This window comes from Microtus ochrogaster, chromosome 22 (genome assembly GCF_000317375.1).
Source record: "Microtus ochrogaster isolate Prairie Vole_2 chromosome 22, MicOch1.0, whole genome shotgun sequence".
NCBI classification, from domain to species: Eukaryota; Metazoa; Chordata; class Mammalia; order Rodentia; family Cricetidae; genus Microtus; species Microtus ochrogaster.
Window position 1 is genome coordinate 12,899,881 of NC_022023.1, and position 16,064 is coordinate 12,915,944.

Consider the following 16,064-nt stretch of genomic DNA (forward strand, 5'->3'; position numbering starts at 1 on the left):
GGTAAAATGCCCCCAGGGACTTTTTCTTCATCCAGGGGCAATCAGGTGCCACAGTGGGAAGGCAGAACTGGGAGGGAGTCCCAGATGCTTCTTTCTCAAGTCCTACAAGATCCTTCCTTTTCCTCTTTTCCACTCCCTAGATCCAGGGACAATTCCTTCAGCAACCACCTTTAGCTCCCAGCAACCTTAACCAGGAACCTACCTCAGGGCCAAGTAAGGGACAGGGGAGATGTTCACCCTGCCATTATTTCCTTAAACAATGAAGCAAGAGCACCTCACAGAAAGCCTTGGATTCTGGCTTTGTGCTCTGGCCCCCACAGTGAAGAAGCCTTTATGAACTTCAGACTGATAGTGCCCTACACTGGCTTTCAGGTGAGGACTCTTGACATCCCGAGTCTGGCCTCCCATGTCTCATCAGTTTCTCAGGTAGGGCTCCAAGATGGGAGTCTGGAAAGGCTGCATCTAGCTGCTGCAAATGCTGGAATTCTGGAGCCCTACCCTCTGCGTAGGAAGAAGAAGGTCATACCTTAGTGCTGAGGACTGTGAACTCCCACTCCTGGAATCCTGGTTTCTTTGACAGATCTTATTTTTCTTCTTCCTTTTGGGCATTCAGAATGTTGACTGCTGACTATTAACCAGGCGATATTAAACTTCAGAAGTCAAACTCCACTACAGGCTGATTTAATGTTCTGAAAAGTTTACCTCTCTACTCTCGTAATTCCAACAGCTTTAAAAAAGGGGTTTTAGATAACTCTTTTTTATTAAAGAAAAATGAAAATAGATTCTTCTCTCATACAGTACATCCCAACCACAGTTTCCCCCTCCCTCCACTTGCCCAGCTATTCCCCATCTCCCCCAGACCCATCCCTCTCCATCTCCCCCATCCCTCTCCACCTCCCCCTTCCCTCTCCATCTCCCTTCAGAAAAGAGTAGGCCTCCAGGAGACAACAATCAAACACAGCAAAGCAAAATACAGCCAGGCAGGGCAAAAGCCCTCACTCAGAAGTTGGACAAAGCAACCCAGCAGGAGAAAGAGTCTTAGGAGCAGGTAAGAGAGTCAGAGAGCCACGCCTGCTCCCATTGTTAGGGGTCCCACAAAAACACCACATAGAGGACCTGGTGTAGCCCCATGCGGGCCCTGCGGTTGCTGCTCCAGTTCTCTGGGAGCCTGCCTGTGCCCTGCATAGTTGACTCCGTGGACCATGTTTTTGTGTCCTCCATTCTCTCTGACTCCTACAATCTCTCTACTCCCTCTTCCCTAGGATTCCCCAAGCTCCAGGCAGTGGGAGGTTGGGGGAGGCTGATGGGGACTTCTGATTTAGACTCTCTCTCTGCACAATATCTGACTGTGGGTTTCTGCATCCACTCCCATCTACTGCCAGTGGAAGCCTCTCTGATATGACTGGATGAGGCACAGACCTATGAGTATAGCAGAATATCATAAAGAATTATTTCATCCATCTTATTTATGTTTTTTACTTTTGCCAGTTGTGTTTGGTTCTACCTCTAGGTCTCTGGGCTATCCAGTCTCTGGCCCCTGGCCACCCAGACACTTTAAAGCATGGGGTCCTTCTTGTGGAGTGGGTCTCGAGTTCCTCGAGTTCAATCAGTCATTGCTTGGCCACTCCCAGAAGTTCTGTGCCACCATGACCCCAGTACATCTAGCAGGCAGGACAAATTGTATGTAGGTCAAACGATTTGTGGCTGGGTTGGTGTCTAGGTTTCTCTTTTGGTAGTCTGCAGTGTACACCTTCCCACACCAAAGAGACTAGACTTGAGGGGTGAAGGCTTCATGCAGACACCAGCTTGACCTCTCTGTGTTCAATGAGCTGTGTGGAACTGTCCTTGGCAATAGGGCCCAGCTGCCAGTTTGTGGAGAGCAAACTGTGTGGGGCCCCAAAACCATTCCCTGTGGCAAGAACAGGGGATGATTGTTGTTGTTGTTTATTTGTTGTTTTTTTTTTGTTTCTTAGCACTATTTAAAAGTGAAGAGCACATTTTGCACCCCAAGTGTGTATATGTGTGTGGTAAGCACTTGTCTGTGTGTGCCTGGGGAAGCCAGAGGTCAACCTTGGGTGTCCTTCCTTAATCATGCTCCACTTAATTTTTATCTCTTGAGATTAGGGTCTCTCATTGAACCTGGAGTTTGCCACTGATGCCAGCCTGATGGGCCAGCTGCTCCCTTGGGTCTGCCTGTCTCTGCCCTCCAAGGGCTTTTAGCAACATGCTACCAAGTCAGGTTTGTTCTATGGGTGCTGTGTTTCTGAACTCCTCTGGTCCTCATGGTTGAATCAACTGCACTTTGTATACAAAGCCTTCTCTACAGATCCTAGATATTATTGGGAAAGCTAATTGACGAAAGATGTACATTCAGGTCTTAAGAAACACACACACACACAAAGAAATATTGTTTTCATTAAAAAAAGAAACATTAAGATTTTGAGGCACTTTTATTGTTTATTCTGTTTCTAAGGCTTACTGTTCGATCACACAGTTGAACACATGCACACACAAACACGGACACACATTCCTTCATGTCGTTTACGTTCAGGCAGCATATGGAGAGGATTTCCTACCCCATGAAAGCATTTCAGTAAATAGATACGCGTTGCATGAACTCCGTGTCGCTGACACGTTAACAATGAGGAGACAATGGGAAACTAAAAGAACAAAGAGCCTTCACATCCCGGCCCACTTGTGATCTTTACAACCCAGGGTGGGATATGGGGCTGTAAATATCTCCAAGTTCGAACTGAGGACCCATGGCTCAGAGACAGGAAGGAACTTAGGCTTGGTCAAGATCACAGGATCCGATGCCACGTACCAGCTACGTGGCCTTGGGGACCAATAGTTTTTCTGAGATGTGTTGGTGCTGAAGCTTACTTCATCATAGTTGTTCTCCTTAAGAAAATGAACAAAAACCTCAGTGTTGAAAATGTGACTAAAACGCACGATCCCGTAAAGAAATGGCTAGGACTTCTCTCAGCATCTTGGGAAGATACTGTGCTGGACCAGTCCCTACAGTAAAGGTTTATGGACTTGGAAGGGAATCTGACTCTGTTGGGATAAGGTACTTAGGTAATTTCCATCTGTAAAATGGGTGCGTGCAGAATCTTTGACTCAGGGAAATTATAAGAATTAAACCTTACACTATATTGGAAGGCATTTATAAACTGTCCAGCATATCATACATGGGTAATAAATATTATCTGTGATTACTAAACATTGCCCAAAGTCATGTTGTTGTGGCTGGAGTCATTTGGACTGTTTCCTAGAGACTGAATTATTCATGTATGTACTTAAGGAAATTATGCCTTCAAGGCGTATTCTGCCTGGCTCACTCATTCACCTAATAAGCAGGTATTGGGTTCCTGAGTAGATGCTATACACCGCAACACTCTGGTCTCTATAAATCCTCACATCGCCTTCACTGAAGCAAAACACACTTATCCCCTCCTCTGTGAAGTCCTCCCAGGATCCAAGGTGGACGCACTATTTTGTACATTTGGACTATCTTATGTGCCCGGTCTGCACCAGAACAACGGCTCAGGAGAGAGTCCTTTCCCCACCCGCTATCTTGCTCATTTTGTCACCATGCTTTTCTCACGCCCAGTCACAGGGACTGAAGTGAGCCTGCTTTCTTTCACACGGAGATTTGAATTTCTCTTGCCATCTCTTCAGTTTGCAAGACGTGTGTAAAATAGCTTTCGAGACCTCTGGAAACAAATGTAGGTTGTCTTATTGCTACTCGCTTGCTTTCGGGAGATAGCTTGTGCCTTTCATATCTTATAGCAACCGAAATGCTCACTGCTAGCCCATACCCTGCCACGCTTTTCTCTTGTAGAAATAAAAAAAAACATAATACGTCCACACGCAGAAGTCCTAGGGGAATGTGGCCTGTATCAGGAAAAGGATAAGCTCTGGGGGTCCAACAGGAGCCTGGAACAATCTAACAGAAATGATGGGCTTAGCGGGTGTATTTAAAACCAGAAGTAGGCCTGGCATGTGGTGCTGATGTATTTGACCTATAAGGCATCAACTGAAAATTTCTGAGTTATGCCTATAAAAATATTCAAGGGTCTGAAAACACTCCGGTGCTTTGCTGTGTCGTACTGCATGTGAGCAGAGCCGGGCGGTGGCTGGGGGAAAGGCAGCAGCTAGCATCTTGTCATCCACAGAGTTCCCTTTGTCCTGTTCTGTTTGGTTAAGACAGCCCACTGGAAGCTGGATCCCGGCCTTTTCACAGTCAACGCGGAAGTCCAGCTGGGCACGGAGGCTGGATTTGTCAGAGGTTACAATGTCTATCACATAGGTCACCCTCTAATGCCCTCAGGAACGGATTCAGGGCCGCTTCTCCAGAACCCTGACCTTCACGGGTTTCCCGAGACAGCCCCCAGTCTGGACCACCTGGACCTGTCAAGACTGGTCATGAATTCCTGAGGTCAGCCTTTCCACTTTCCTTTCATGGGGGGGGGGGGGGGCAAAACGTGTGATGTTGGCCACCGTTCATAGTTACAAGCAAGTGCGGTTCCCGCTTTCATCCAGCAGGGAAGAGTGACATTAAACATGTCACCTTGGTGAAGCATTGCATTCACCTTCCCGCTAATGAGCCAGAGTCCCCGGGGACTTCTGTGAAGAGCAAAATCCTCCAAATTTTCAGAAGTAACTCATCTGCAATCTTATTACAAGCAGGTTCCAGGGGAATAGAATTACGGCAGGCCAGCAAAAATCTACGGGCAAGCTCCCTGCTGCCAGTATCCTGAGGGACCTTCCACCCCACGCACAGGCATACTGTCAGAATCTTTTTTTTTTGTTTGTTTTTTAAAGGAACCTCAGTGGACCCCAAAGGGAGACAAACGTGTTGTGTTGTCAAGGTGAAAATAGGCTCTCCCTAACTGCCTCTTTTTGTTGACTTTTACAAATCAGGGTCTCACGCTGTAGCCCAGACTGGTCCCAAACTCACTATACAGCCCAGGCTGGCCAGGAACTGGTTGAAACCCCCTACTTCAGCCTCTCAAGGGATGGGACGACAGGCCTCTAGGTCAGGTTCTCTTTTGCTTCCTGCCCTCATGCACGCCTCTTCTGTCACTCTTTCCAGGCAGAGCCATTTTGCTCCAGAACGCAGTCTAGGCAAGGGTCCCCCAAGTACACTCCCTCCTCATTCCCAAACCAATTTGACACTTGAGTTCTTACGGAAGAATTCCGTACTGGAGTTCCAGGTCCCCGGACTCTACACCACCATCTTCTTACACCCTTCCCCCTCCCGACGCCGCGCGCCCCTCATGGAACTGCTCCTTTGAAGAAAAACACAGCCAGCTTGGGGGAAGCTGACGTAAACATCCTGAGGAAATAGCCACTGTAAAGCGGCTCCTCAGCCTCATTTCCCTAAGGAAATAATCAGCACCTCAGCCCCGAGACAGCTCCAGGTGAGCCGGTAAGCTCAGGTCACCGCGGCGCGCTTGGAAGTACGTACGGGAGCTTGCAGAATTGTCTAAAGTGCTACCACCTATTGTCAGGTCTCATGTTCAAAACCACCCAGGCATTGTGCAGGGGAGGTATTGTGGAAAAGCCGGAGTCCGGGGCGCCCCATTTCCTTTGTGGGTCTCTCGGATCCGCCCTGGGTCCCCGGGGTAGCCCCCAACGAGGCGCGGGGACGGGACGGACGGACTCTCCAGTAAGCCGGTCTGTGGCGTAGACAAGTGGCCTAGTGGTTCTCGGCAGGCGTTCCTTCCGCCGAACCTTGGCAGGATTAGGAAAACCCCGGACTACTGGCCAAACAGCCCGAGACAGGGCGCAGGGGCGCGGATAAACAGGCGGGCTCCCGGAACAAAGAAGGGAGAAGCGGACGCGCGCTGAGCCCGAAGGGACGTCCACCCCCATCCCTCCCCGGAGGAAGGAAGATGCGCGGAGGCCTGAACCCCGCCCCGGCCCGCCCCTCAGAACCTCCTTTCTTCTTGCTAGCGATCGGAGGCCGTCGGTGGAGGAGCCGGGAGGGGGCGCAGTTCGCCGCGATCTCCCGCTAGTCCGGTCCTTCCCTTCCTCCGCCGCCACCCCCAACCCGGGAAGCGCACAAAGAGCGCGGGGCTGGAGCACACTCCTCCCCGGCCAAGCCCGGCTGGGCGGAGGGCGGGACCGGCGCGCTCTAGGCTCCTCGCAGGCACTGCGCATGCCTGTCTGAGGGGAGGGGCGGGACCGGGAGCGGCGGGCGCGCACGCCCGCACCAGCCGCTGGCTCTGTAAGGTTGGCGACCAGGCAGTGTCCGCGCTGCGCTCGTGCGCGTCTGGGAGCCCGCGGGGTCTCAGTCCGCGCGCCAGGCGTGTGCGGAACCCGGGTGCAGAGCATTCCAGAGGTCACCGGTGGCTGTGCGGGTCAGGCCCCCGCGGCAGCCGGCTTCTGGTTTTGGCATCCGCTCCTCCGTCGGGGCCACTTGGACAAAGTGCTACCCCGGGGGACCGAAATGTGGGCGCGCGCGCGAGTGGCAATGTGGGCGGGCGTGTCTTTTGTGTCGCGTGCGCTCCCGTGCAGGTGGGCAGCTCGCGTCCAGCAGTCACTATACCATGGGGCCCAGGACCTCGAGCTGGTTTCCGCGTCCTAATGTCGGGCCGCCCTCTTGTACAAATAGCATACCGTCTACTTAGAGGTAGCGCCGGCTCCGGAGATGCTTTATTTGGGGGCAGTAACGGGACTTTCGAAGGACCGCTCTTTGGAGCCCCGGCCGCTGGCATCACAGTTGGGCGCCTTTTTTTTTTTTTTTTTTCAGCCAGGAGAGGGGAAAGACTTGGGGACAGCAGTTGTCTTCGGCAGATAGGTACATATAAATGTCCCAAGCCAGCCAGTCCCGCATTAGACAACAAAGAGAGGCGTTTGCGGCGGCGGGGGAGGGGCGCGGCCGGGAGGAGGCCGGGGCGGGCTGCGGAGAGCTCGAAGGGGGTGGTGCTGGCTCTCCGCTCGCCCAGCCCCGGCCTCCGCCCGCCCCCGGCCTGCGCGCGCCAATCGCCTCCCCCAGCGATAGTGTCAGTAGCATTGTAGTGTCAGCTCCCGCCGGTGACGTTGCGCCTCCCTCGTCCCCCTCCGGAGCCGTCTGGCTGCAGAGGCTCAGTCAAGAGGCGGGTAGGAGAGGAGGAAAAAGCGCTGAGTGAGGGCGGGCGGGCGGGAGGGAGGGAGGGAGTGGAGGAGCCGGGGAGGGGCTCCTTAAAGAAACGCTGCTGTCGCTCGCCTGCTCGCTTTGCGCTCGGCATTGTGGCCAGCCAGCCGGGCACTCGGGGGGCACGCGTGGCCGCCGCTCAAGCTCTGCCCCCACCCCAACCGCCAGCAGTTCTGGGGTGGGGACCCAGGCGGGGGCTCTTGCAGCCACTGCCCGGTGCGGACTGCGCGCAGCGACCCATTCCTCTCGGAGCCGAGAAACGAGCCACGGAGCCCTCCGCAGCCGACCGGCCTCCCCGCCCCTGACCACCCTCTTCCCGGCTGCCTTTGTGGTTGCAGCTTCTGGCTGCCGAGCGGAGAGCCGGCTGGGGCGCGGTGTGCACGGCGGAGCAATGCCCAGCTCGCTGTTTGCAGACCTGGAGCGCAACGGCAGCGGCGGCGGCGGGGGAGGCGGCGGCGGTGGCAGCGGCGGGGGAGAGACTCTGGATGACCAAAGAGCCCTGCAGCTTGCGCTCGATCAGCTCTCACTGTTGGGGCTGGACAGTGATGAGGGCGCCTCTCTGTACGACAGCGAGCCGCGCAAGAAGAGCGTGAACATGACCGAGTGCGTGCCGGTACCCAGTTCCGAACACGTCGCGGAGATCGTAGGGCGACAAGGTGGGTCCGACAGGGATGGGGACTGGAGGGGTGTGTAGGATCTCGAGCCGCCGCCTCACTGTGAGGGCGGGTGCAAGATCTCGAGCTGTGGCGCGGGGGAGCCTTGAGGAGGGAGGAAGAGCCGCGCGCTGGGGCCGGCGCACCAGACAAAGAAAGTGCAGGCAGGCTGCCCTCCACAGCGGCGCCAGCGCCGCGGCAGGATGCACTTTCTCCTGCTAAAATCACTGCCTTCTCCTCTAACGCTCCAGACTTAGTCCACCCTAGGAAAGATAATTTAAATATAAGATACTGGGGGAGGGGGTCTCTGGTGGTCCTTTGGGAAGGGGGAGGAGGGGAGAGCGTCCGATGGGAGGAGGATTCAGGATTTCTGCTAAGAGGAAAGGATTGGAGTCTAGAGAAGGAACAATGGGTCCCAGGACTGCCATCCCCTCAACCCCACCCCAAGCGCTCCAGCGCTTAGGAATTGCGGCTTCCCGGGAACCGCTTGGTATCTTCAAGGCAGTCAGCGCGCCCATTTGGTTCCCAGAAGCATCTCCCCAGATGACTTTTCTGGGGTTCTGGGGCTTAGCTTGGTGCGACTGCAGTCACCGGGGGAGGGCCAGGCAGCCAATGGGTTGTTCCTCGAGCGTTTCGCGGGTGGAATCCGCGGTCCAGCTCCTGGCGCGGTTCAGGGTCAGCTAGGGAGACGCCCCCTTTCTCCTGTCGCGTGTTCTGCTGTCCAGCTGCCTTGGGCGCGGGCTGTCCCGGGTCTCCGCGGTTACCCCGGGGATAATGGGCGTGTCTGTCTCTCTCTCCTACTCCCTCCCTTGCACCCTGGCTCCCAGGTTGTAAAATCAAAGCTTTGAGGGCGAAGACCAACACTTACATCAAGACCCCAGTTCGCGGGGAGGAGCCTGTCTTTGTTGTGACGGGCAGGAAGGAGGATGTGGCCATGGCTCGGAGGGAGATCATCTCCGCCGCGGAGCACTTCTCCATGATCCGAGCTTCTCGTAACAAGAACACAGCCCTCAACGGCGCTGTTCCCGGGCCTCCCAACCTGCCAGGACAGACCACTATTCAAGTGAGGGTGCCATATCGCGTGGTGGGGCTCGTGGTGGGGCCGAAGGGAGCCACTATCAAGCGCATTCAACAGCAGACACACACATATATTGTGACACCCAGCCGGGACAAGGAGCCCGTGTTCGAGGTGACTGGGATGCCAGAAAACGTGGATCGCGCTCGAGAGGAGATCGAGGCTCACATTGCGCTGCGCACCGGTGGCATCATAGAGCTGACAGATGAGAACGACTTCCATGCCAATGGCACAGACGTGGGCTTTGATCTACATCACGGGTCCGGCGGGTCCGGCCCCGGCAGCCTCTGGAGCAAACCCACCCCAAGCATTACTCCCACCCCTGGCCGCAAGCCCTTCTCCAGCTATCGCAATGACAGCTCCAGCTCGCTTGGCAGCGCATCTACAGACTCTTACTTCGGTGGTGGAACCAGCGGCAGCGCAGCTGCCACTTCACGCCTGGCGGACTACAGCCCTCCCAGCCCTGCGCTCAGCTTTGCCCACAATGGAAACAACAACAATAACGGCAATGGTTACACCTACACAGCGGGGGAAGCCTCGGTGCCTTCCCCGGATGGTGGTCCTGAGCTTCAGCCTGCTTTCGACCCAGCTCCCGCCCCACCACCTGGGACACCCCTTCTCTGGGCCCAGTTCGAGCGGTCTCCTGGAGGTGGATCTGCAGCCCCAGTATCCTCTTCCTGCTCTTCCTCGGCATCTTCATCTGCCTCTTCGTCCTCGGTGGTCTTTTCCGGGGGTGGCGCCAACAGCACACCCTCCAATGCCAACCTGGGGCTGCTGGTGCACCGCCGGCTGCACCCGGGCACCAGCTGCCCGCGTCTGTCTCCACCCTTACACATGGCCCCAGGAGCGGGAGAGCACCACCTGGCTCGGCGGGTGCGCAGCGACCCGGGCGGTGGAGGTCTGGCCTATGCCGCCTATGCTAATGGGCTAGGGGCGCAGCTCCCCGGTCTGCCTTCTTCGGACACTTCAGGCTCCTCGTCGTCCTCCAGCTCCTCCTCCAGCTCTTCCTCCTCTTCCTCGGGGCTGCGGCGCAAGGGCAGCCGCGACTGCTCTGTGTGCTTTGAGAGCGAAGTGATCGCCGCGCTGGTGCCCTGCGGCCACAACCTCTTCTGCATGGAGTGTGCCAACCGCATTTGTGAGAAAAGTGAGCCCGAGTGTCCCGTCTGCCACACCGCGGTCACTCAGGCCATCCGCATCTTTTCCTGAAGGCAGTGCGCGCGCGCGCGTGCGTGCACTGTGCAGGGAAGGAGGGTCCCCTCCCTAGACCCTCATTCCCTAGGGCCTACCTGCCCAGACGCTTCTGGTGCCCGCCTCTTTCCACCTCACCCTCCTCACTCTCAGAGATCCCCGATGAGCTTGGAAAGCTGTAGTATCCGCTCATTTTTAAAATGTCATTTTTAAACAAAGGAACTTGCCAGGATCTCTGCATCAGGAGTACTGTAGCCTGGGAAGCCTCCGACCACCTGAATTGCATGCTCTATAAATAATAGGAACGGCGACATTCTAGTAACGATAGTTTTTACACTGTACTCAATAGGAAGCTCCCAAAAGAAGAAAACCCCACAAGTTTTCCATTTTCTTGAAGTAGGAGAAAAATGAACAGTAATTATGAAGATGATTAATAATTGTGCTATGGGATGTGTGGACTGTTTCGTGTGTTTCCCTTTGTGGGTGGGTTCCTACAGCGCTCGTTCCAGAACAGAAGTGGATCCTTTTTGAATGTTCACGGAAGGGCCAGGAGTTCTGTGCAGCCAGGACCCTGCAGCTTTATTAAAGTCAAAACTGTAACATATCTCTTATATATTAAAAAAAAAACCTTTAAAAGTTTTAAAGAGAAATTGCATTAATACAGATTGAAGTATTTTATTCTTTTTTTGACTTGAAAAATTATATTTCATATTGCAAAGATGTTTACAAGTATTTTAATTTAAGTTCAGTGAACTTTTTTGTAGCTGGGTTAAATCTTTTTATTTTTAGTATGGCCTTATGGCAAAGAACACTGTATTATTTTAATAATCACACAATTGTGACGGATTACAAACCATAAAATGTATAACGTTTTGAGCAGTATTCTGTTGGGATGGAGATTTTATAGGTTCAGACAAAATCTTCTAGATCTGCTTCACCCAGCATATTTTCTATTCAGTGATATAAAGCATATTTTATTCTATATTATTACAAAAACGGAAATGTATAAACATGTCAAGAGGAACAGCTGGCGCTTTCTAACATTTGTACAAATAGAATTCAGTGCAAATTACAGACACTCTGTTGCACCGCTATAGTTTTAGTGTTTCTATTTTAATACATTTGTTTACCACCTGTTTATGTATATGTAGGTGACGTTACTTGAGCTTAAATGTACTTTACTGAGCAAAGTTTAAAAAAAAAACAAAGTATATTTTATTTTATGATAAAGGGCCTTTAACCTCATGGTCAAATACTAATATTATATTTGCTGAGACAAGATTTGAAATTGTATCAAGAGTTTTATTTTTCTGACATTTAAAGTTCTACATAATAAAGGTAAACTTAAGTAATGGTGCTACTTCATTTTTTAAGTATTTCTATATAAATAAAACATTGAAGAAAAAAGCAGTGTTGTGTGGTGACTTGATTCTTTTTTTTTTTTAAAGCCTCTTGGGGTGTAATGTTGAAAAGAAGCATTTTTAAGTGATAGGTTAAAATGCACAGCTTCCAAATATATCTTGAAATTTGTCAATAGAGCAGACTCCAGAGAGGGTTAGGGTTTGGCTGGGTGGATGGTCACAGGTGACAGCTTTGTTTTTTGTTTGTTTGTTTGTTTTTAGATTGCAAACAATTTACTAAACCAAGACCAGTTTCTCTTTCTTTTTTTTTAAAATATTTATTTATTTATTATGTATACAATTTTCTGTCAGTGCCCATTAGCTGTTGCTGACATTGCTTAGGGACCGTGATATTTTGGAGGTACTCAGAACATGGTCTGTTTATTTTTAAATTAGGAGACAAAGGGAAATTAAGTATTCAAAAGAAAAGTTTACAGTTTCAGCCCACAAAAACCTGTTACCTTTACCCAAGAGTGTTAAGTAAAAATGTAAAACACAAAGCTTAACAATTTGAATATTGGAATCACCCAGCTCAGGGAAGTAACAGCATTGTTCAGCTTGAGGCCCTCCAGGTATGGGAGTGGGATATATGGGAGGGAGGGCTAGGCTGGGTGGAGGTGTTCAAGGATCCTTACTTGGCTTACTGGGAGGAAGTAAGCCTTGCTGAGGGCCTGCTCCTCTAGAAGGAAAGGCTGGAAGCTCTTCTTGCAAAGGGCCTAGCAGGATTTTAGCTTGGGTCCTTATCAGGCTTCTTTGGGGTCAAGCTAATTGGTGTTGACAAGCGGCAAGTGTTAACTGTTTGTTGTTGCCTGAGGGAAGTTTCTGTTTGTTTTGGGCAGCAGCTCCACCTCTCTCCTTGCCCTGCGGCTCTGTCTGGGGAGGGAAGGCTACTTTTACTTCTGAGCTTTGTTTCCTAAAGAACTCAGGAATGACCAGACCTTGCCCTGGGGAATATCCAGCCTGCTCCCTGACTGGGCTACCTCTGGAAAACTTGGAGCGGGAGTTGGTGGGCCTGTGATCTAATCTTAACAGGGGAAGAGAAAGCTGTGATATATTGATTGTTCCTCTTGGCCCCTTTGTGTTGACATTTTGCTGTTAGGAGATGGAGCCCCCTGCTTCCTCAGTTCCTGGTCTATTAGGTCTAAATGATGAGACGGAAGAGCCTTCCTGTGGAAGGAGAGAAAGGAGTGGCCCTGCTTAGAGAATTTCTGGCGTTGTCTTCTGCTCTGGAAAGTTCCAGGCTTTGTTTACCTCTTTGCTTCTCCCTCAGGATTTAACCTAGACCTGGCAAAGATTGTCAGGCCTCAGCCCCCTTTCTTTTAGCTGTCTGGAAATGCCTAGAACAGAACCCGAGTTCTTTACCCATTTCTAGTCTTTGGTATTTTAACTTTGTCCGCTTTAACACAATGAGTTCAGACGTCTTGATCACTTCCCACCCCTGGTTGATGCACTGTTTGTTTACTTAGGTCCCTTTTATTGGTGCTATAAACGTTAGTGCAAAAGACTTGGAAATAAATAAAGATATCTCCTGCCAAAATTCACTGGACCTGAAGTCTGTACGAGACAAGAGACTACTTTATAGTTAGAACAGGCTTTAGGGACAGAACTCAAACAAGCTGAATTTGAGGCTATCTACTTGGGTGGCGTGTGTGTCTTTGTGTTTCTGGTGCATATGTACGTGTGTGTGCGTGTGTATGTATGTGTACATGTGTGTATGTGTACATGCGTGAACATGCATGTATAGAGCCTCAAACCCTCTCTACCTTATTTTTTTCTGATTCAAGGTCTCACTGAATCTGGGGGGCCAAGGAAAGTTCTCACCACATCAGCTGCCCCTCAAGCCCCAGAGATTTCATGGTCTCTGCCTCTCCAGTACTGAGATTATGTTAACGGCACGCCTGGCATTTTATGTGGATGCCGGGGTCTGAACTCAGGTTCTCGCCTGTACAGCAAGCACTTTACTGATTGAGCCCTCTCCCTGGCCCCTGCCTGCACTTCTTTACAGAGAGAAGAGGATCTCTTTGTTGATAGGAATCAGGGAGAGGTGTTTTAGCACAGTGGCCTCGCAGGGCTCTCTAACAGGGGCTTTCCCTGCCACCAGCAGGAAATACACATTCCAGTGATCTTGCGGGACACTGGATTGTGGTACAAATTAAGCCTCTTGCTCCACTCTCCAGGTAACCATTGTGGACCATTAACTACAGGGGTGACAGTCTTCCATCTGGAAATTGGGTACCACATTTATAGTCTCCAAACACTGCCAGCTTCTCTTTCTACTTCCACACTCTGAAATCTGTGTAATTTCACAGAAACACCGCATCACGTAGTAAGCTTCTCTCCCTTGAATGACTAGTCCTTGCTTTATCTGTATAGAATACTGGTTCTCAACAAGGCTGGCTTTGAGACACACACACACACACACACCAATCTGGCATTCTCTTAGCTCGCTTTGGGTTATGATATAGTAGGTAGTTGTACTTGTGCTTTAGTACACAGAAGCTAGAAATTCCTGCTAACAGTCCTCAGTGTTCAGGATAGCCCCATGACCAAGAAGGCCTCAGCCGTGAGTCATCCCTGCTTCGTGGCTTTGCCCAGACATTGGGGCCTCCAGGCTGAACTGTGGACATTTGGGGATCACCTACTGTCCCAGGCAGCTGGAGTTATGTCTGGATCCCCCCCAGTAGAGCAGATCAAAGCAGATAGCTTATCACAGGTTACAGCCAAGGGGTTCTTTTTATTCATCAAAAAGTTGTAGATGGTACCCACTTAATAGCAGTGTTTCAAACTGGTGGCTCAAAACTCTTTTTTTTTTAAAGATTTTATTTATTTATTTGTATACAGTGTTTTGTCTGTATGCTTGCTGGCCAGAAGAGGGCTCCAGATCTTATTACAGATGGCTGTGATCCACCATGTGGGTACTGGGAACCGAACTCAGGACCTCTGGAAGAGCAGTCAGTGCTCTTAACCTCTGAGCCATCTTTTCAGCCCTCAAAACTCTTTAAAAAATAATATTTGTGTTTCACAGATTTAAAAAAATTTAAATATTTGGTGTTTTTGAGAATTTTATACATGAGTACTATATTTACAATATTTTCACCCTTTCCTCTTCCCACCTCGAATTCTTCGTATCTCTCCTCAAATTCATAATCTCTTTTTGTTACATATGTCTACACACACACTACTGGGTCCCTTTGTTGATATGTACATGTGTTTAGGGCTGACCACTTGGGGTTGGATAGTCTATCAGGATTATTTCTTTGTGCATATGTGTGTGCGTGTGCATGCATGTGTGTGTTTGTGTATGTGTGCATGCGTGTATGTGTGTGTGTGTATGTATCAGAGAGAGAGAGAGAGAGAGAGAGAGAGAGAGAGAGAGAGAGAGAGAGAGAGAGGTGTATGGTTACCTGAAGAGGCCAGAAGAGGGCATCAGATCCCCTGGAGCTGGAGTTTCAGGCAGTGGTGAGCTGACTAATGTCGGGGTGCTGGGAATTGAACTTGGATTTTCTGGAAGAGCATCAAGCTCTCTTAATCACCATGGCATCTCTCCAGCCTCTAAAATACTTAATTTTTAGTAAAACTAAATTTATTGTTGATCTGGGTGTGGTGGCGCTTGCCTTTAATTCCAGCACTTGGGAGGTAGAGACAGGTGGATCTCTGTGAGTTTAAGGCCAGCCTGGTCTGCAGAGCAAGTTCCAAGACAGCTACACCTAGATAATAGAGAGACCCTATCTCAAAACAACAAAAAATGTGTGTGTGTATGTGTGTGTATGTATGTATGTGTGTGTATGTGTGTGTTGTGTGTGTGTGTGGGCTCACTGGCTGTGGTCTGCATGGTGGCCAGATGGCAACTCTGTGAGGTTCTAAGGACCAGACTTAAGTCCCTAGGCTGTTGTGGCAAGTACCTTTTCCACTGAGCCAGTTCCCTGCCCCCAACTCACCCTTCTCCTGTGATCACCCAGGGCAGGTGGCAGCGAGACTTCAGTGTGCGCTTTCTCAGTGGTCCACTCAAGTGGTCCACCCACCGTGTCCCGAGCAGACTCAATCTTAGCTTTCTACTGCAGGCAAAGCTCTCTTTGTTGTCACGTTCCCTGTGGCCAGTGACAAAATCAGTAGAAAAATGTCAAACTTCTCCTGGGCATGCCTTGAAGTCTTTTTCTTTTGTGTATTTTATGAGTTCCCAAGCCTTATTCCACCAAAAATGTTCTTGGGGAAACTGCGAATGTCTGTAGTGAACTTAAGCCATGAACTGATGCAGAAATTTTATCACGGAGATCTGATCTTTTCAATAAAGAGGGGCAAATTCACCCTTCCTAAAGAGTTTCAAGTCAGGCTAAGAGTAGTTACCTTGAAAACGCCATGGGTTTAAGGTAATTTGGGAAAAGGTGAAAAGTATGCTGATTGCAGTCAGACACCCCCACCCCACCCCACCCTACCCCGTCCTACCCCACCCCATCCCCAACCCTCACCTCGAGAGGGACAGACTCTCACTATACAGCTCAAGCAGGTCTCAAACTCACTGGCCTGTCTTAGTTTCCCAGGATACAAGCCTAGGTTGGCGTATCTGATAGACGTTCTTCCTCCTGCTGGTAACATGCATGAGGACT

At 50.7% G+C, this 16,064-nt stretch overlaps 1 protein-coding gene across 1 annotated transcript; it reads left to right on the forward strand.

Annotated features, from left to right (window-relative positions):
• The first annotated feature begins 7,207 nt into the window (after nt 1-7,207).
• Mex3b (mex-3 RNA binding family member B) lies at nt 7,208-11,412 on the forward strand. The gene is made up of 2 exons (XM_005357683.2): nt 7,208-7,800; nt 8,625-11,412. The coding sequence occupies exons 1-2, from the start codon at nt 7,536-7,538 to the stop codon at nt 10,076-10,078; spliced, it is 1,719 nt and encodes a 572-aa protein (XP_005357740.1). The 5' UTR covers nt 7,208-7,535; the 3' UTR covers nt 10,079-11,412.
• Nucleotides 11,413-16,064: the final 4,652 nt, after the last annotated feature.

Excerpts from the sequence above, each read along its gene's own strand:
- Mex3b (XM_005357683.2), top strand. The coding sequence starts at position 7,536 with ATGCCCAGCTCGCTGTTTGCAGACCTGGAGCGCAACGGCAGCGGCGGC. Across the intron at positions 7,801-8,624 it reads GGAGATCGTAGGGCGACAAG|GTTGTAAAATCAAAGCTTTG; the intron begins GTGGGTCCGACA and ends CCTGGCTCCCAG.